Raw genomic sequence first — 22,162 nt, 5'->3', positions numbered from 1 at the left:
TTTGTTCATTTGTTTGGTTGATTTGTTTCATTTATTTATTTATTTATTTTGCATGGCCACTGAGAAATTCGGACCCCCACATCACTGAGTTCCTCTGAGAACTGGTTTCCTCGTGTAACCAGAAAGTTACTCAGTTACTCTAGAAGTCAAGGACCCTGTGGCCCTAGAGCTGAAACCCAGGCCTTTTGTTCTCCTGACAGGCACTGTCAGCACAGGCACTCAGTGTCACAGGGCAAAAGGCATCTGGAAGGTGCTCATCACATCACACAGATTTCCCTTTGCATGATTCCATTTCAGTGAGACAAATGGACAAACTCTAGGTGAGCCACCTGTGTCAGGTAGAAGATGGACCAGTGTGCAATGTCCACAAAGACATGTTCTGCCATTCTGAGTAAACTTCAAACTTTTCCCTCGAACTCCACCAACATTAGCCATGTATGGTGGGGGAAAAAAAGTAAAATAAATGACGAACATAACCATTGTATCTTAGATAGGAAGCTAGTTATGACCGTACTTACGTACATCAGTAGGAAACAGTCCAATTGGCTAGATGGCAAGGCCCCTCAAAGAACTTTGAGAAATGCAAAATTTGCTTATCTTCTTTTGACCTCAACCTTCAAAGTTGGGAAACTGGCAATTTCAAGGTTAAACTAAACAAATCAGTGAAAAACAGACTACAGAAGACATGTGTCCTTTTCTTGTGCCTCCATCTGATGGCCCATTTTTTCCAAGAACTTTCCAGTTTCTCAGCCACTTCCTGATCCATGCTCATGTCCCATTCCCTTCCTGCTTCCTCAACACTCTATGTCTCCAGGAACAAGTTGACTTAACCACTTATGCACCGATATCAAACCTAGAAGTCCATAACTTGTGGCGAGCAGGATGGTTGAGCTGGTGAAGGCACCTGCTGCTAAGCCTGAAAAACTGAGTTGTGCTCCAGGGACCCATGTGGGGATAAGGACAGAACCAACTCCCAGGGGTTGTCCTCTGTTGTCAACATGCATGCCTGGCATACATCACCATATACACTAAATAAGCTGATGTAATACAAGTGTTTAAAAGGAACCCATAATGACAGCAGTATGATATATGCATTTTTTAGTCCTGGGAAAAGTGAGTAGGAACTGAAGAGGGGAGAATCTTTTATGATCTCCTTAAGTCACTTCTATGTACCTGTGAACAGCACAAATCAAAATCTCCTTCGAGAGAAACACTGGGTGGAAGGGGAGTGGGCAGTGAAGCATCACAAAAGAATGTGAAAAACCTAAGCTTAGCCAGCACTAGCCTTTCTGTGTCTTCACCCAAAGCAGGAAATTGCTGGGCCTCTCCATGACTCCCCTGCACCGGTGCCCAGGCAGCTGGCCAACTCACTAACCCCTTCCCTGGCCTCGCATAGACCACATAGCCAGTGCCACTCTGGCCCCACCGTAACCCTAGCTGGCTTGGGAAGCTGGCAGAGGCCACGTCTGTGCTATTTAAAGCTATAAGCAGCTACTGTGGCTGGAGATGAGCTGCTTAGTGGAGAAGGATCAGGTCTGAGGCACAGATCTTCACATGCACTAATGAATTCACTCACCTGTGGAAAAGAGGCACCCAAATTAGACAACAGCTCAGCTCCATTTGCTAATTACCAACTCTTGCCTGTATACCCTGTGTAGTAATTCTGTTCAAAGTCAAACTGCCCGATTTCAGACCCTCTCTGTGTTTCAAAGTTTCAAAGTTAAGTTAGAGATGCATGAAGTCAAGCAGCATGTCTCATATAGCCCGCACACGATAAATATCTGAATTGACTAAATGTATGAAAACAAAGAACAACAATGTCTGGCACTGTAATCTGCTCCCTGCATCCCCCAGATCCAAATTTTGGTGTCAAAAATACAATGAAATGACATATAATATCTATTATACATATCCAAATATCCAAATGGGTTATTTTGATACACAGTTTTGCATGCATCATACATAGGTATAAACAAGGAATGCATACGAGTATAGAGACATGCATGTGTGTATCTATGTTTAGTACAAGTTCCCTAAGTGGAATATTAAGAAACTGCACCAGGCCTCAGCATAATCTAAAGGGCAGGGTGGCTGGGAGTTCTCACTTCTCTGGATTCCTCATCCACAAACCAGAATTGTTGCCAAGATTAAGACTATTTCTATAAGGATGAGGTGTGTGCTTGGCACAGTACTGGTCCATTTTAGCTGGCATTAGCGGTATAACATTTACAGTAGCTCTGACAAATGAGTTCTCTCTTGATGCCCCCATGACCTCTGCCACTGCTAAGCTGGCTCGATGGTCTCTCTGTTCTCTTCCTTCACAACAGCACTTTCCTGGCCCTTCTCCAAAGAACTCTTCCTTGCTTGACCCCCAGCTCAGGTCACTTAACATTACACTTATTTTATAGGGTCCCCTTTCTTTTTAGCACTATGACATATCTTCATTATTCACTCTGTTGCATTACTAAAATAACATGGTAATGTTTCCCAGGCTCCAAATTCCATGGCAGTAAATCCTATTTTTGTTACCTAGTGCATCCATAGCATTCAAGGAACTAACACACATTAGAAACTCAGTACAAAGTAGTACAGCTTGGTCTAGCTATCAGCCAGTCTACTCTCACCCTCTCAAGGAGCAGAGGGTAAAAATTCAGCCATAAGAACATAAAGAATCTTAAGAGTTACCCCAGATGACAAAAGTTCGGGAATAAACGTGGCTGACTAAACAAGACCCCAACAAGGAAAACACCAGTAGACATGCTAACATGGACAGAAGGAAGAAAGAACACAAGAAACCTGAGACAAAGAAAAACAGGCAACTCAGAAATGCTGAGAGGGAGAGTCAGTCTTGCCCAGGAAAGAGCCACCAAATTGGTTGTGCAATACCAACTGGTCATCACTGAAAACATATCCATACAAGTAACTTTATATGAACAGTGCAGATTGCATTATATAGTCAGAAATAGATTTACATAAACATGTACATACACATATAGATGTAATAACAAATTATAAACTTGAGAGAGAAAAATGGTCTTTCTTTCGAGGAAAAATAGTCAAAGAAACCAGGAGTTAAAATGTATAGCTCTATGTACCAGAGAGGAAGGCGGAATTTAAGAAGTTTCATTCAATCAAGGTTCCTGAAATATGGGAGGTGCAGGGGACAGATTACAGTGTCTGCAGTGTCCAGGATCAGTGTCCTACATCTACATATAGTCAACAGTCCTGATGTTCACTGTGCACCAGATACATGAGACATTGGCTTTAAACAAGTACTATATGAATGCTGAGAACTCAGAAAAGAGATTATCAGATTGCTCTAGTGACAACCTTAACTGAGAAGTTAGTATTTCAGCATATTGCATTACTTCCAAAAAATTAAGCCACAGAATAATGTTTTTACAAAGTTTTAAAAGTTCTGTCTTTAAAACAAACAAAACCAGGTTGTCATGGTGAATTTCTGTGGTTCTATTGTTTACTAGCAGTAACTAATTTAACACTGCCTTTACCTACCACATTAAACTCAATTGTGGGTTAAAGTCAAGATGATGTGACTCCTGAGCTAAACTCCTAGAATCCAGTTGCAGAGAGGGAGGAGTCATGAGCAAAGGAGAGAAACCCACAGAAACAGCTTACCTGAACAAGAGGGAGCTCATGGACCCCAGGCTGATAGCTGGGAAACCCCTGAACATGGGTGTCAATTAGGAGCTCTGGGCAGTCTATGGGGTCTCCGGTAGTAGATCAGTACTTATCCCTAGTGTACAAATGGACTTTGGGAGTCCATTCTACATAGAAGGATACTTTCTCAGCCTAGACACATGGGGAGGGCCTAGGTCCTTCTCCAAATGATATGACAGACTTCAAAGACTTCCCATGGAAGGTCTCACCCTCCCTGGAGAGCAGAAAGGGGATGGGATGGGATGGTCGGTTGGGGGCAGAGGGGAGGGAGAGGGAAATAGGATTGACACATGAAATAAGATTGTTAACTCAAATTAAAAAAAAGTATAGAAGGAAAAAGGGTGATGTGACTCTGGAGCTCATATGGGAAAGAGGGGAAAGTGAAAGAGGAAAAAGAAAGAAAACCAGAACTTTGAGATATAATTAATGCACATAACATTCATTCACACTAAAGGCTAGAAATTCTGAATCTTTTAACTATTTCAAGTCCTCACATCTATCTTCATCTTGTGAGCATTTTATACTGGTAAAACTACAGACAACAAAGAAAGGTTTTTGTTAACTCACCTCCTAAAGTGGTAGTCAATCCCCAACTACAAAAACTACCCCAATAACCCTTACCATTGACTTGTTTAGCAGACATTGTTACCAACCATTGTCAGAGATCTATGGAAAGAGTTCTGCAAACCCCACCCTCAGCAAACTTTACCAGAGATTCAAAGCCCAAAAGCCATCAACAACAAGGTTACTGCCACTACCACTCCAGGCTGACTGCCTTTTCAGCTTTCATTGGAAAGGCCAAGAAACCCCTCTTTGAAACGTTAATTCAACACACAATGATGTGTATTAACTTCTAGATTTTCTACTCCGAACACTAGAAAAGGACAGAGACAGGAAAAATTAGATTGTTTAAGAAATAAAACAAAAACCAAAACAAAGAAAATGACCAAATGTAAATAAAAGCAAAAAAAAAAAAAAAAAAAGAAAAGAAAGACAGTATAAAATAATCGCATCACACTAGCAGGTGAAGAGCAAGTCTTGCAGTGTTACCCTAGAAGATGTTAGAAGGAGAAATTCTGGGTCCCTCAGGACCACTCAGTCAGAGCTTTCATGCTGATGCCCTTTAGATGATTCTATGCCCACAAGGTATCCTGGAGAGAGTAAAGAAATCTCAAGCTGCACTACTGCAGGCTGGAATCATCTGCTGGGCTCTCAATCTACTTGTGCTGGGCTTCATACACACCCAATTCATCTGTATCTCTCAGGCTTAGATTCGGAGTGGGTATGAAGAAACACTCATGCTTGTCTTAAGGCTTATTATATATGACAGTCATTATTGGAATCTTTGGCTTAGGGTTTTAAAAATCATGGCAATTAGTCTTATTTTACTGGGAAGCCACTTGAAGGGCTTATAAACAGATGGAAGTTTGTTAAATTCATACATAGCATTTTAGCTCAGTGACAGATGAAGAAAGGCAGGAATGAACCAAAAGAGCCAGTGGGCAGACCCCTACAACGTTCAGGGAAGACATTACAGTGGATTTCACAAAGCTGAAGCCCCAGGGATACAATAAGATTTCAATCAGAATTGCTAGAAAAGCATCAAAAGAAATGTAGATTTACTAGGAGAGATGAGCTAAGAAAGAATAATCTAGAAAAAGCTTCAATTGTTAATGGAGTAAAAAGTGTCTCAATTTCTTTTCAGAGGAAGGCACACTGGAGTAGCAATCAAGTCAGTCTTTGGTCTCGTGCAACTGTGATCTGTCCCATTCCATGAGATCCATTAGACATTTCCATGGAGACACAAAGAGGCAGCAACGTACACATACAAGTCTGGGGTTCAGAAGGGATGTCAAGGGCCAAACCCATCCAAGAACCACCACTGTGTGATAGTACTCAAAGCCATAAAGTAAAGTGTAATTGTATAGATTGAAAGCACAGACACAGTTGATAGTTAAGTAAAGCATAAAGTATGTTAGCAGACAGCAGAGGTGACACACAAGGATCGGAGAGGACAGATAGGCCTAGACTACTAAAGTACAAGATGCCTGACAATGTCAAAAACAGTGGTGCTCAGGCCACCATCACTCAGTGGGGAAAAAAAATGACTCTAGTCACAATCACTTCTTAGAAACTCATGGCCACTAAAACAACACAAAGAACAACCTCAGAGCCCCAGCAGGACATGTTGGCCTCAGTCTTAAGAGGAAACCAAGGTTCAAGACCTATTAAAAGATTTGTTCAAATTCACCAAGTTTCTGTGTTTTCCCAGAACCTGGCCACAGTCCTGAAAGATGGCACTCATGTGTAATTCCGAAGAATGTGTGGCTTCCCGCCAAGGGGACTGAGAGAAAAGTTGTAGTTATATGTACTTAATTCAGCCTGAGGCTGACAGGTGCTGAGGCTAGTCGGCTGGGATTATAGCAGAACCGTGGGCAATGCCAAGAAGGTATTATAAACAAGTTCAAAGTCTTACAAGAGAAGGTCAGCTGGTGTGATGGATTTTCTTGATTGTCAACTTGACTACATCTGGAATTAACTAAAGCAGCTGGGTATGCCCATGGGGGATTTCCCCCCTTAATTAAACCATGTAAAGTGGGAAACACACTTAGAGTCCAGTTCGTTTGAGGTGAAAAGCTACACCTTCAATCCAGATCTTCTGAGGTGGGAGGAAAATCTACCTTTAACCTCATTTGTCACTTCTGCTGGCAGCCTACATATAGATCATCAATGAAAGAAGCTTGTGCTCTCTCTCTCTCTCTCTCTTTCTCTCTCTCTCTCTCTCTCTCTCTCTCTCTGGAAACTCCATTCCTTCACTGTAATTAGAGCCTATTTCTTCAGGGTTCCAGCTGTGACACCTAAGACTGAATGGCTACTGTATTCCTGGACCTTCCATTGGTGGGCAGCTATTGTTGCACTAGCTGGACCACAACCTGCAAGCCATTCTAATAAAACCATACATATATGTACGTTCCTCTAGAGAACCCTTGGCTAAAATGGCCAGGGAAAACCAGCATCCAATACTAAGGCTTCTAAAGGAGGAGCAGTCTTGTACTCTGATGAAGGATTAGAAATGGAAGCTTCAGGATGCTCTGTAGACTTTGTAGATCTGACACTATGGGATAGTGCCCATCAATCTGTCTTCACAAGCCCTCCAAAAGATCCCGATGTCCTTGAAAACAAGGACTGTCATTGGTGTGCTTATACACCTAGCAAACGCAACATGTGAAAAGCTCTCCCTGAGAGAAGGATGCCTCATACAGTGGCATGACATCCCTATCCTGAAATGACTGATGTATCTCTAACAGCCTATACAAGGGACAGGTCATTGTACTTAACTTCATAATAAATACTTTTTTGTGCTTTAAAATGGTTTTATTTCCTCATCTCATTCATAGTCAACCTAAAACACTTTCCAAAACTCTAATAGACAGCAGGATTTTTGGAGCCTTTAGGAACACAGAACATTTCGTGTTTAGTGAATTAAAAATCATTATCAAAACAATGGATAATTTGTTGCTAGAAAGTAAGCATAGTTCAGAGTCCAGAAATATAAACACTCATTCATACAGTTTCCACTCCAGACCCTCAGTAAACAACTAACACTTGTCATTACTCATTAGCAAGGGTCAACGCGATGTCTGGATCTCTCCCTCGGCCAGGAATGCACTGTATGTAATGATAAAGAACACAAGCTCTAACTCCAGAGTCATGGAACACTGCTCTTAGAAGGAACCTTGGGAAGCTAATCGTTACATTTCCAACCTCAAGTTTCTGAAGCCACAGAGATAAATTCATCATGAAAACTGAGAATGTCTGTGACTATGCCATCAAACCCAACAAAACGGAGAAGGTCCACAAATGCATTAACTGTTTCACAAGATAATCAGGCAGTAGACGCAGTGTGTAATTTGCACCCATTAGGACTCTGACCAGCAATTTTATATTTTTGATGATTAAAAGGTTGGGGAAATGAGAGTCAATGAAATGGCTCAGCAGGTTAACTGTTTGCCCTGTAGTCTTGGGTTTGATTCCTGAAACCTATAAAAAGGTGAAAGGAGGAAACCGATCCCACCACATTCTCCATATGCAAACCATGGCAATGCACAATCACACAATGATGGCAAAATAATGAATTAAAATAGTTATGCAGGAAAACCAATTCACCACATATGTGTCAGGTTTACAAAATGTTTCAAAACATTTAAGATCAAGTAAGTGAACAAAAATCACACTGATCTAATTGACACCCCAGTTTTAAATGTGTGTGTATATGTGTGTGTATGTGTGTGTATATACACATATATGCATATATATGGTGAAAACTGCCCATTTCAAAACATTCTTACTATCATTTCTCTACTTTATTCTAAGCATGGATTTTAAAAATAGACCCTTCTCTGAAAACCTTATCAGTTGTTAGGAGCTAGGAATAAAATGGCTCAAATCCTTTGCCCATCCTTATATTTTAAGTCTAGATGTGGTTCCATAGTTGAAGACAAAGTTTACAATGAGGCACAGCTGACCAAATAGGGATCTCATGGTGACTTAAGTTTATCTGGATGCACATCTCCAAGCTAGGGCTGCACTCTTGCCCTGGCAGCCAGTGAATACCCTCCTCAGAGCCAGGTATGCAATTTGAAGGACTGTCCAAAGCCGGCCAGAGAAGCCTGAAATGCTGGCACACTCTCAGCAAGATCAAATATCCTGATTTTCCAAAAGATGTATTATCATAAAAGTCCAATCGCCATGTTGAAAGCAATGTTGTTCACAGACAGTGCTAGATAAAATGTTTGCCACTGTAGTTGCCTTGCTAGTGTTTGCAAATTCTCCAAATATGGCTCATTTTCTCTCAGTAGTCACATGTTTTGGAGCTTATCCTGACACAGGACCTGCTAGAGGCAAATGAAACCTGAGCCAAGTGGCAACACAATCCTCTTGCCTCAGACACATCTTCTACCCCGAGGAAGTCACCGAATGGAGAAGTAAGCCTTCTAGAAAGTGCCTACACTTTCAATTGGCATTAGAAAATCCTGTTAGGTAAACAAAAACTCCCTGCATCCCCAAAAGTCCACCTTGATAATGTCATTTGAGTTCAAAACTAAATTCCTCCAAAGTTGGGAGCTACACAGCCCCATGCTACCTCTGTTCCATGTTCTTAAACTACACCCACAGAGGGGTCAAGAATTCACACCCTTTGAAGGAGCATACAAATTGGTTTTACGGTGCTAAATTGTCAGCCCTGAAAACATACATAAGGAACATTATTATACAAGACTGAACAGGTCATATTTAGGAAAATATATGTATATATTTTACATATAAGCATGCAGTGATAATTAGTAAAAATGGTCATAAATTTGGAGGAGAACATGGATGGTACATGGCTGAGTTTGGAGGGAGGAAAGGGAAGGGGGAAATGTAAATTATAGCCACAAAATAACAAAAATATAATAAACTGAAAAAATATATCTTATGTTAATATCTGAAAACCAAGAGTCTTGTAATTATTTCTGCAATCATTAAACAACTGAGAAAACACTCCTTGCCAGGTTTTTGCCTGGTTTTTATTTGTCATAGAAGACTGCAGATGAGATTTAAAATAAAGATAAGTTATAATGTTAACTACCATCACTAAAGAAATGAGATACAAAATGAACAGACTAAGGAAGACCATCAGAATATATGACCCCAGGAGCTGGGCAATGGCTCAGTTAATAAAGATGCATAAGGATCTGAGTTCAGATCCCTATGCATACTCTTTTCATCCCAGTGCTGAGGGGATGACAAGAGAAAGATCCCTGGAAATGATATTTCTGTGAGTCCAAGTTCAGTGAAGAGTTGTTTCAAAAACTCAAGAAAGGCGCCAGAAGGATGGCACTGATTGCTCTCCCATAGGAGCCAGGTTCAGTTCCCAGCACCCACATGGCAGCTCACACCTGTCTGTTATTTCCAGCTTTCTGGGGACCTGATCCCCATGGCAAAAATACCAATGCACATAATAAAAAATGTATTTTAAAAAACCCAGGAAAGACACCCAACATTGAACACTGTCCTCCATTGCATGTACACATAGAGGGAGAGAGACAGGGGACAGATGGAGGGAGGAAGAGAGGAAGGGAGGATGTGATATCCAATATCATAGAAATCTCCCTATCTCAAAAACATCTCATGCTATGATTCATAACTTGAAATACATGCCTACATGAACCTTAGAGGAATAGTAACAGTACAACCTCTATTCCATTGACATCTGGGAAACTAGGGTGTGGGTCACATCACCAGACTAAAGGAAACTTGTCTGTACCAAAGGCTGCTTTGCTGCAGTGTGATATGCTGTCATGGTTATTACATTGTTTCTTCTAACTGAAGAATCTCATCAGTTGAACAAGACGTTTCCAAACCCAGCATAAACTAGAAAGTCCTATGTAGCAAAGATGGTGAATAAGTAAGAAGTGAAGGGTGATTTTGCTGTGCTTGCAACTCTCCAGGCAGACAGAGATCAGAGTGCCCCTCAGAGGAATTGTTAACAGGGGTCTGCTTGCATCATGTGGAAAAGGAACCGAAATTTACAGAGACTTTTCCCCTACTCTTATTTCAGAGCAGTGTGTTTTCTACAAAGGATTTCACAGTCTGAGGTAGGCAATTGCACTACCTTTCATTTATCAACTTTAATCATTAATATACCTAACAGTGAAATATTAAAATAAATAATCCTAAGCAGGAAGAAAAGAAAGGTTCTTGAGCAACACTCTTTGGTTTTCAGGGCTACACTGACACCCTTTCCAAAGCCTAGATCAGACAAGCATCCCTTCCTACCTCACTGAGCAAAAGAGACACAGAAAGGTTCTTGGGGGTTCTGAGGACAGTGATGGAGACAAAATTGTGATTACTCTCAACAGAATTCATTTCCCCTGTCCATTTTGTAAATGGTTTCAGAGTTATCAATGCTAATTTTTTTTCAAACTAAACTCGAATAAAATGTCATAACCTTGCAGAATTTAGCCTCTTTTCATTCTCGATGATATTTCTTGATTCTGACAACAAAGCTTGACATTATTATGTCCTAAGCATTCTTTGAAACTAAACTATAACAAGTGGATTCCAGATTATGGAGTAGGAACCAGAAATCCTACCCCCAATCCCCAGGGCTAAACCCAGATGCTAAACATACAGCAAAATGTGTAGGGTGACAGGACTCTGTACTGTTGAAGGCGAGCAACAGAGATACATCAAGAACATATGTCTTCTTCCAGGAGATAACATAAGAGTAACTGACATCACACATCAGCCCTGAATTGGGCAGCAACAGACATGTCCTTGCACACAGCTCACCCACATCAGGTGAGCTACAAAGAACCTATCTTCTTTCCAACTGCTTGGAACCTGCTCAATCACAGAGGGCAGGGGACACAGCAACCACTGTTCCCAGATCTATGCTCATTGTTCCAGCCCCCTTCCCATCTCGCTGAGGTTACTTCAAAAAACCTGTACATCTTTTTCACATTTTGCTTTTATCTTGGACCTTTGTGGAGAATCCAACACTGACTATTCCAAGCGACTCGTAGGTGGAGAAAATTAGAAATTCACTGTGTATACCTGGGGAATAAGGAGGCTGAGGAATAAACAAAAACCCTTGGGTTTCCAAGTCAGGATAAGGCCCCCAAAAGAAGCCAGTTTCATTTGAAGGGACGAAAATGAACAAACTTGGAAACAATGGAGAAGAAACTAATCAGATTTCTAGAACTGATGTATTATCAGACTGAGATGTCTAACATAAAAGAAAACAACCTCATGTGGAATACTAAGAAAAGTATGGGTTATTCCAAGGAATAGAAACATAGCCAAGAGATGTTATACCCAAAAGCACTGATGGCAAATCTAGTAGACAAATCAAAGGATGAGGAAGGCCAGAGGAAGACTCCACAAAGCTGGACAGGCAACTAAAGACTGTTGAGAGAGAGTGAGCAGAGGGAGCAGGGGTTGGGGGGGCAGGGATGGACTAGCTTCTGGTTCTGGTTAGTCAAAACAAAGTGGTCAGCCCTGAAATCATGTATACACAAACCACGTTAAATAGACTCAGTGGGTTTATTTATATACTTATGCACTTAATTATATGGGTAGCAATAATAGTTGGTGAGGGACAGACATCAATTTGAGCTGGAATTGGGGGACACAGAGAAGGGTCTCAGGGAGGGGACATGGGTGGTGATATAGAGGGAAGAATTGTTATAATTTTTAATTGAGTAAAATAATCTTAAAACATATTAAGGAATGTAGTTTAAAATTTTTAGTTTAAATTTCTAGACACAAAATTTAGAAAGATAAAATTTTATATCAACAACTGAAAGAAAGGACAGAGCTACTGACTACTGAAAGAACACAGTTTTCATATTTTATCACTGTTTAAAAAAGTTCAAAAGGAGCCAGGCCTTGGTGGTGCCTGCCTTTAGTCCCAGCACTCAGGAGGCAAAGGCAGGCGGATCTCTGTGAGTTTGAGGCCAGCCTGGTCTACAGAGTAGTATTTCCAAGACAGGCTCCAAAACAATACAGAGAAACCCTGTCTTGAAAAATAAAAAGTTCAAAATGATAAGTATACAAATAGTTGTCATTAAAAAAAAAAAAAAAAACTATGTATAGTTAAAAGTTAAACTAGAAAAAAGAGAAGTTCAAAACAATGATTTATAAATGAAATTCCAACAGTGGCCACAAAGAATACAGCTAAAGGATATCTACCAAAGGTAATAACATAAGAATTAAAATATTCTACTCCAAAAAGATCACCAAAGGAAAATAATAGAGAAAGCGAGAGACAAGAACTGCTATCAACCACTTGAAAATAGACACCAAAATTAAGATCTTTCCTTATCAGTAATTAATTTAAATATAAATGGACTAAATTCCCCAATCAAGACAGAGATGGACAGAATGGATTTTCAAAATGAAAGTAGTAATGGAGAAATGGCTCAGTGGTTAAGAGTCCTGGGTGCTCTTTCAGTGGACCCAGGTTCTATTCCTAACTCTGCCCTGCCCGCATGGCGGCTCACAACGATCTGTGACTGCAAAGGATCCAACACCCTCTTCTGGCATCCTTTGGTAATATATGAACAATGGTGCACAGAGCATACATGCAAGCAAACATACACACACATAAAACTGGTTATTTTTAAAGAAAATAACCAAGGCTGCTGCACGGTGTAGGGTATCCAATGGAACATGAGTAAGACATCAGGGAGGGATCAAGCCCAAGAACCCCCAACCCCCAATCCATAACTGTATATGGATAGGCACAGTGATGTATAGGTATGGTACAAGTAGACGCAGATGGTATGAATCAGTGGGTAAACTCTGTTGGTCACAAAACAAAAAGATACGACAACAGAAGAGGAATATATTGGGAAAACAGAGGTGATAAGAGTGGGTTAACAGAGTGAATATGAAAAGAATGCATTATATACAGGAATGAAATTGTCAGAAAAAAAAATTAAAAATTAAGATTTTCAAGACAGGGTATCTCTGTATTGCTTTGGATCCTGTCCTGGAACTCGCTCTGTATGTAGACCAGGCTGGACCCGAACTCACAGAGATTCTCCTGTCTCTGCCCCGAGTGCTGGGATTAAAGGCATATGCCACCAATGCCCAGCTAGGATAAGTTAATCATTTAAAAAAAAAAAAAAAAAAAAAAAAAAAAAAAAAAGAATAGTATCAGTGGTACACTGCTTTTGCAGCACGCCTGGGCATTCCTGGAATTAAGTATACCAGAATACCATAGACCAGGCTGTTTAAGTAGCAGAAATACATGATCTCAGCTCTGGAAACTGGAAGTTCCCCTCATGGAGCTTGTAGTGTGCTTCCCCTGGGGCCTTTCTCCTTGGCTTGTGGACACCTACTCATCTCCATATCCTCCCATAATCTTCCCTCTTCGCTTGTCTTTGTCCTAATAGCTTCCTCTTTTCAGAACAGTGGATTAAGGCCCATCCTAATGACCACAGTTTTACTTAATCACCAGAAATGTCTTTTCTCCAAACACAGTCACATTCTGTGGTTTTGTGAGTGAAGACTCCAGGATAAGAAACTTGGGTGAATATATAGTTCACCAGATAACAATGTGTGTGGGTGTGGGTCCTTACTACATCATAGGGAATTTCTATCCAATTTAAAGAGTTTAGGAAATACCCTTGTAAGCCCTTCACAGTCTACTATGACTCAAATGAACACCACACACAGAGTTCTTTGTTTTGCAGAGCCTTCTCCACAGACACCACAAAGGCTCTCTCACCCATGGCAAGTTCTCACTTGCTAAAGGTTAGGCATTCAGGCTGCCCTCTTACTCAGACCTGAGACTCTGGATCTCATATGTGATTCCAATATTCTGCAAGTGAGACCATGCACTTCATCATAGACCCCTTTTTAAAAGTCAGTGAGCTGATATTTGTTGCAAATAACAGTCATTTGAAAAATCTTGGACAAGATAGAATGAAAGAAAATATATAATAAAATAAAAACAAAAAGCACAATTCAACTATATGGTGTTTATAAGAAAATCACTTAGATCCAGAGACATAGGTTAATTAAAAGGAAAGCCCATCCCATATATTAACATTAGGCAAAACAGACTTTATAAAACAAGTTACAAGAGATAAAGGAGGATGTATAGTAATAAAAACATATTTAACAACCATAAATATTTGCATATGGAATAACAGTTCTACAGTCACAGTTGAAGACATCAATGTCTCATACTCAATAATGCATAGAACAGCCAGCAAATGAATGAGAAATCAACACATGCAGCTGTAGGTGACCCTTGAACACAGGGATGAGGGATGTTATCCCCTAAACAACTGAAAAGATTCATGGGGTGGAGATGTAGCTCAGCAATTGAGTGCCCACCTAGAATATTTAAGGTCTAGCTTCAATGCCTTGACACACCAAGAGAAGGAGAGAGGGAGAGAGGGAGACAGGGAAAGAGAGAAAGAGAGAGAGGGAGGGAGGGAGAGGGGAGGGGGAAAGAGGAAAGGGAGAGGGAAGGAGGGAGCTGTTAGTAGCTTTCAAATGACTGGAAATCTTACCAATTGATAACCACTTACTACATATTTTACATAAAGTATATACAGTGAAGATCTACACAAGAATCTGGAGAGTTGGTTTTCTCTTTTCAGAACTACTGTAATTGAACCCAGGCTACACATACAATAGGCAAGAACCTTCTGTGAAGATCAATTCCCTCTAACATTTTTATTTTGAGACAAGGTCTTAGGAGATACACTTTTTTTTCTGCTACTTGCAAATTATGATGGACACAGACTACTTAAGGGTAAATAATTAGCATTTCATCAATTTTTAGGAATTAAGCTGTTAACATTCTAGTTCACTAAAAGGACAATAGGAAATGGCTACAAAAATTCTTCTGGTAGTATATAATATGTATCACAGTTAATTTTAGGCAATTATAATTTAAAAAACCTAACCCTAACCATATATGGCTAACTTTCCCCACTATATAATGTGTTTATAATATACATATATTTATATATAATTATATAGAAATACATATTCCATATATGAACATACACACACACACACACACACACACACACACACACACACACACACCGAAACAGACTAGATACTGTAACATAAAGTATGAATATCAACTCCTTTATTAATAGAGGTATTATTGGTCTGTTCCTAAGAGTTTAGGGACATTGATTAGACAAAATTATTTTACCTTCATCTACATTTTACTTTAATTTTCATGTAAATGTGTATTTTAAGCAGAAATCAGTAAAATAAATGTCCTTTAGCGATAGAATGAAGAAATTTGATCAGAATGTAAACACATGGGAAGGTGTAGGAAACATACCAGATGGAAGAAATTGGACTCACATATATCTGCCTAAAGAATAGTATTTAACTCCTCAAATTTAAAGGTTGGGGAGCCTGAGATGATGGGAATCAGTTCTGATTCTCCAAATGCAAATTCCATACTTCACACATAAAATTCCAGAAACTCTAGTAAGAGACCTACTATTTGTACACGCCTGCTTAGATACCAGTGGCAAAGTCCACAGGCCTCCAGAGGACATGTTCTATAAGGAAAAAGAAAGTTCATCAATCCTTGCTGTGTTACCATCTGAACATCTAGGTAACCCCGACAGCATCAGCCATGTATCTGAGCATTGTCTGTGAGATGGCCTTCTTTTTCTCACTTTCTTCCCTTCACAGCCTACCATCCATGTCCTTTATTCAGGTAACTATGGGTCTATTTACATTGACTCTCCCTTATTTTGTTGCATGGGCTACAACCATCATGAAATCATTTTTCTCAAGCTCTCCCCAGTCATATGACCATACAACTCTGCCTTCTCCAAAGGTTTTCAGTTCTTATCACCCATTCCCTTCCTTTACCCTTGATTATGTTAACATACATGTCCACCCTTTCAATGCTCCAGCATTGGAGTATAGCTATTTCCATCAAGACTACTATCCAAGGCAAAAAATAATCTTTCCATTATCCAAGTTCTTATATTCCTCTAGTCTTGCAGCACCTTTTATATCAGCCTTATTCTTTGATTATGTTTTTGCACACATTATTTACAGTTCTCACTGAAGACAACAGCTAAGCTTGGCCTATATTACTATTCAGTCCAGCCATCAAATGCACAGAGCCTGAAATATATGAGTGTTTCACTACTGTCCTAACGTGGATCACAGTTTCTCAAGTGAAACAGCATTCACCAAGCTTAAGAGATTCTTCGGGGTAGGTTTAGCTTGTAGAAACTCTGTGGTCTCAAAGTACAGTCCCCCACAGGGCACCATGTCATTTCCAAATGTTTTTTTCTTGTTTCAAGTATAATTTGCCCAGGAGTAATTGTGAAAGGCTCTTACCACTGCTTTCACAGTCACCTATGTTATTTCTTCAATACCTTCAAGAGTCTGTCAGTTAGTAAGTGACATAAGATATTACAATGATTAAAGATAGGACTAACCCATCACTATTCATTCTAAGTAAGTGCAAACTGGCTGCCTAGCTGCATGAAAAGGGAGGCAAGTTGAATGACGTGGGCAAAAGCTCAAACATGGCATAGGTCACACAAACTAGATAATATCATCAGCTACTATGGGGCATTGAGGAACCAAGTATATTAAAGTTTAAGAAGCAAGTGTGCAACAGCCATGGGCTCACAGATGAAGTAAATGGGGGACTTTTCCCAATCCCATGCCACTTTCTTGTTTATCTCTGTCTATATACTAAGAGTTACAAATCATTTATCGTAAAACAAGAAACCTGGAAACATGGTTTTAGTCTTCTTTTCCGCATAGTTTCTACAGCCTTTAAAATCAGTATGCAAACGAGAAAGGCATGGCCCTCCCCCAACAACTGTACACAGCCACTTCCACTGGAATCTCTGGAAAAAAATAGTAAGAAGACACTGACTCAGAGAATCACCTTCAGCTCCCAGAAGCAGATATCCACCATCAGCATTCTAAAGGTCAGTTCGCAACAACCGGCTTCTCCAAGTACCCAGCCCAGAAAGTGGCTACATGACCGTGCCTATTTTTAGTGTCAAACATTTCACTTACCAGATTGAGCTGAATCTACAATTACCAAATGTTCTCAATCACACGCACACTGTCTTGATTCTTTCAAAAACAGACTTGGTTAAAAAGTGCCTCTACAACCAGACTTACTAAGGCAAACAGCCTCAGTATGTTTTTGAAGGGACCGAATCTCAAAGCAGAAGCCCTGAGGATATTTTTATTAGAAGCTGGCAATTGCCCACACAGTTCATTTGGTCTTGCCCAAAAATCCAACAAGGATAAAATGCCTATGATATTTACTGGACGTGACTATCTAATATTCTAGAGAAAGGCATTCATCCATCATTACTAAACTGTTAACCTTAACTTCCAAGAGCCCCTGATGCTATGAAGGCTCTCCTGTACTAACCCTCCGAGAACCAAAGGGTCAAGGACATGAAGGAAGAGGAGGAACAGCACCTCATCTTTTTCAGCCAGACTTTTCCTGAGTGTGTCCTTTTAGCATACTTTTTTTTTTACTAGATAAGCCCTCATACTTTCATCAGAAGTTAGAAGTATTTTTTTCTTAATGTGGAAAACCTTAGCACTTGATAATCTCCCTTGATCTTAAAAGCAGCCCAGAAGGAAATCACTGACCTCCAGTAACCCAGAAAAGCAATTAACCTACCCATTTCCTCCACTCCCAACCAGTTCCCTCTGATGACAAACCAGGAGAATTAGCAAGGCCATAGTGTATTAGTAAGTCTAGACAAACTTAAGGTCTATCACAAAACTCATGGCATAGGATTATAACATTGATGTTTTGGTAAATTTATAGAGCACAAGTTAGTTTGAGCTGTCACTACTCAAATGAGTGACTTCCTGTGTGGTGTGACAGAGCTCATGGCAGTGTTTTCCTACCCCTCCCTCCGTGTGAAAATCAGGCATCATCACACCTTCTCCCCCTTGACCTCACTTCAGAGAGGAAAGCAGGAAGGTGAAGCAGGCCAACATCTCCAGGCAAAGGCCATCAAAGGCTGGGTATGCTAGAGAAAATGCAGGGATAGAAGGTCACGGTCATCTTACAGATATTGGGAAAAAACCCTACTGACAGAATTATGGCCAGAGATGGTTGGATAATGTGGGGAGAGGAGTTGCTACTGAAGCAGAAGTTTGTTCAGGAAGTCTACAGAGAGTAGGTACAATTCTGGGGCCAGGTATCTCAGTGTTTCTCACCTAGAAATATGATAGCCTAGCAAGAAGGACACTACAATTTGTCAAAAATTATTAGGCACCTTTGCCTCCTCATGACCCCCAAATGGAATTAAGCTCCTGCAGTTACAAGACTGAGGAAACCCAGAAGGTTGTAAGATTCACAAGGCAGTATACATAAGCTATAACAGTTGTAGGGCAGAGGGGGCGGGCACACCACCTACCAAGCTGCCTGTGAGTTGGGGTTCCTTTCCACCTGTACAGTGCTGAAGACACACTGACTGCCAACACCTGCACACTCCCATGTGCACACACATAGGAAAGGAAATGAGTCTTACCAGACCATCACAGTTGCTAATGGCAACAGAGGTTCCTGGAATGTCCATGATGTCACCAACATAAGCACAGCTTGTCTGCAAAGGCTCTGATCTCCAGACTTTTTCCGCAGCACTGTTTCCGGGGTCAGTTGTATTCCCAGGCCTTGGAGATGTCTCATGCCACTCCACAACAGCCCCAGGAGCAATGAAGTGAGTGTTGGGCTTTAGTCGAAGATGAAAATCTCTTCCAAATGCAGTGATATTAAAGAACAATTGCTCTGAGTTAAATGACACATCCCTGGGTGACCTCTTTTTGTGATTTGCAGAAAGAATATGGGAAAGATAGTGTCCTTTTAGATTTGTGCTAACCGGTGTCACCAGCTCATACTCTCTGTATCTCTTTATTGGTAAATCTGTGGGGTAAAAAAAGGAATTGTAAGACATCTGACAATAAGGGTACACAACAGAAAAAAACACCTCAAAAAGCTAAACCCCACTTTGCAATAAAATCTATCCCTGAGCCAGGTCACATATTTTAAGAACTAAAATCATTTCTCAAATGCACATAGGTAATTCAGTTAATTATTTTTATTTTAAAAAGCGTATTCAACCATGAACACTTATACCTTGTTGCTATATTTGAGACCATGAATATGTTTCTATAAACTATATCTGGCTCTTTTAAAATTAGGACATATCCCTAAATAACCCAGGATTCCCATAAGAACTTTTAAGAAAGTTGCGATCATATAAAATTTAATTTTTTGTTCCTGTAGAATCCCAGAATTTATATTGCAATCAGTATCTTCCATATGCTGCTTCTGCCCCAAACTTAGGATTTATACTCTAACTTATAACACTATAGCTTAGGTTATTTTTATTTTTATTTTTATTTTTATTTTTTTAGCCTAACATCCCTGACAATCATATATCACCGATAAGGAAACAGATTCAGGAAGAATCTGAGTCCAAGACCAGACATTGTGAAGCTTGGATATAAATCCAAATTATGCTACAAAACCTACACACATATACACACACTTCCCTGTTGTACTATGGTACATACATACATACATACAATACATACACACACACACACACACACACACACACACACACAGAGGCATGGAGGGTATGGTATTATCATTTTATCCTGTATTCCTTCCAAGGAACAGCTGTCAATTAGCATTATGTATTTGGAACCTACCTTACAACATAGGCAGCAATTTACATACTAAACTAAATCATTGAGTCAGAACTGTTTCCCCTGGGTTAGTTGAATATGTGGACTTGGGAAAGATAAAAACAGTAGATCCCAGAGAAACAGGGGCAAAGGACATGGACAAAAAAAAGCATGGGAAGGAGAATGTGACTTTGAATTTAAAGATTCCCACTTTCAAAATGCTCACCCCAAACTAATCCTGTAATGTGTTCATGTTACCTGACAAAACTGATTCACAAATAAAGACTGTCTATAAAAACTGAATCTTTGTTTGTTCAGAGCCTAAGGTCCAAAATGAACCCATGATGTGTGCACTTGGTGTCTCTGTAGAATCATTGTGTCTTCAAGTGTAAGGTCCCAGAAGACAGATGAGACATGTTATAAACTTGGAAATCTTTGGTGTACATGTCAATGTTAGGCCACCTACACTGACCAATGCATTAAAACAAAATACCACTCTTGGTTACAAGTGTAAAGCAAGTGATACTTCTGGAAGTATCATTAGACAGAGGAAGAGGGAATACTCTGCATAGCAGAGTCATGGTTGGGTCTGATCCTGAGAACTCAGCCATACTTCCATAAAGCACCTAACTGAGGAAGTCCATGATGCTAGTCTCCCTGACAACCAACCCATAGTGAATGATTCCATCAATCCTGGTTTAGAATGGGGCTGGAAACTTAGGGAATGAACACAGGAGTTACAGGGACAGAGTGACAGGGGTAAAGTGTTCACAGGCATGTCTGAATTAAGTCCTAGAATGTAGCCTAAGAAGGACCAACCAAGTAAGTTCCATAATGACCGTAGACCACCCTTCATTTACTTGATACTCTCAATATCAAAATATAATAACCTCATATAAGATTATACACACATACATATATACATACATACCAGACTGCACAGCCATGTAGATTTGTTCGTATGTGTTCCCTTTAGGTAACCAGACAACTTTTGCTTTGTCTATGCTGCTAGTCATACTGACTTCTAGTTCTATTCAGGACCCATGAGCATCTCCCTACACCAATAAGCTATTCCAACTCTTTCTCCATTAGTTTATTGCTTCACGAGAAGGGGTATGGATTTACTGTCTTCTCTAAATGGAATCCACACAAGAAAGTCTAGACAACATATCAGTGCCTGGGTTAAAAGAGTAGAGAATATGAATGCAGGAGGCCCCACCACACCCAAGAGGATACACAGACAGCAGCTATATATCCTAGACCTCTGAGACAGTTTCAGTCCAGACAATGGGCTCTGAATTTTTATTTAAAAGGGAGATGCTACATAGAACCTCTTTCCCTGATGTGAAAAAAAAAATCATTTTTTTCAAGGGTAGGCATAAGAATCATTTCTTAAATGAAATCCTGAATTCCCATTTTCCTGATAGTAATTAAGGAACTTGGGAAAAGAGGAACTCAGCAACATCTAACACCCTAGAGATAACTAAGGAACTCCCCAGTTGCCTGCTATTTGTTGGCAAAATATGATGTTCTGTAAATTGTGCTTGGGAATGCATCATCCGTAACACAGCAATCATTGTAGGTCAGCATTATTACCCCCACTCTATAAATGAGGGAGTGGAACTAAGCCTAACACAGCAAGCCAGAGCCTAAGGAAAATCTCAATCCTGAACCCTCGGGCTCTGAAAGCACACACATTCTCATCCAACTTCATCACACATGGAACATCTTGCTGTCAATTTCTTACTCAAGGTCTGTCCTATAAAGTAAAGATAACATATAGCACAGCTTCAGTAACTTCTGTAAAAGGCTTTAAATCCCAGTTTGGTTAGGGGAGGTGATAAAAAGTGGGTAGAAACTTAAAACTACCAAAAGCATTTTAATCACATATTACAATTACATAAGAAAACCAAATTATGTCCAATGTTTACTTACTGAATAAAAAAGTATGCATTTTACAGATCCAACTTCTACAGTGCAGGAATGAACAGCAATATGTAAGACACAAACAAGCTGAAACAACAATCACCTTAATCAAGGTCTTTATATTCCTGTGAGTTGTTTCCTTACTTATCAACTGGATATTAACTGTAGTTACAACATCATGTCAAGAAGTTCATATTATGTCAACTGAGACTCAGTGATTACTAGCCACTAGAAATATAAACACTTATTTTAAGAGAATGCCATGTTCAATTTTTAAAGATAGAAATTATACAATTCTCTGATCAATGGAATAGAACTAAAG

The 22,162-nt window shown here is 39.9% G+C and overlaps 1 protein-coding gene across 1 annotated transcript in view; it reads right to left on the bottom strand.

Annotated features, from left to right (window-relative positions):
* The window catches only part of Adamts3 (ADAM metallopeptidase with thrombospondin type 1 motif 3), a 185,483-nt gene that overhangs the window by 146,849 nt on the left and 16,472 nt on the right, over positions 1 to 22,162 (bottom strand). The window contains exon 3 of the mRNA XM_051198590.1: positions 18,753 to 19,144. Coding sequence (XP_051054547.1) covers positions 18,753 to 19,144 — 392 coding nt within the window. The remainder of the gene's footprint in view (positions 1 to 18,752; positions 19,145 to 22,162) is intronic.

This window comes from Phodopus roborovskii, unplaced genomic scaffold, assembly GCF_943737965.1.
Source record: "Phodopus roborovskii unplaced genomic scaffold, PHOROB, whole genome shotgun sequence".
In the NCBI taxonomy this organism is placed as follows: Eukaryota; Metazoa; Chordata; class Mammalia; order Rodentia; family Cricetidae; genus Phodopus; species Phodopus roborovskii.
The sequence above is the reverse complement of the archived record's forward strand: the minus strand, read 5'-3'. Positions and strand labels throughout refer to the sequence as shown.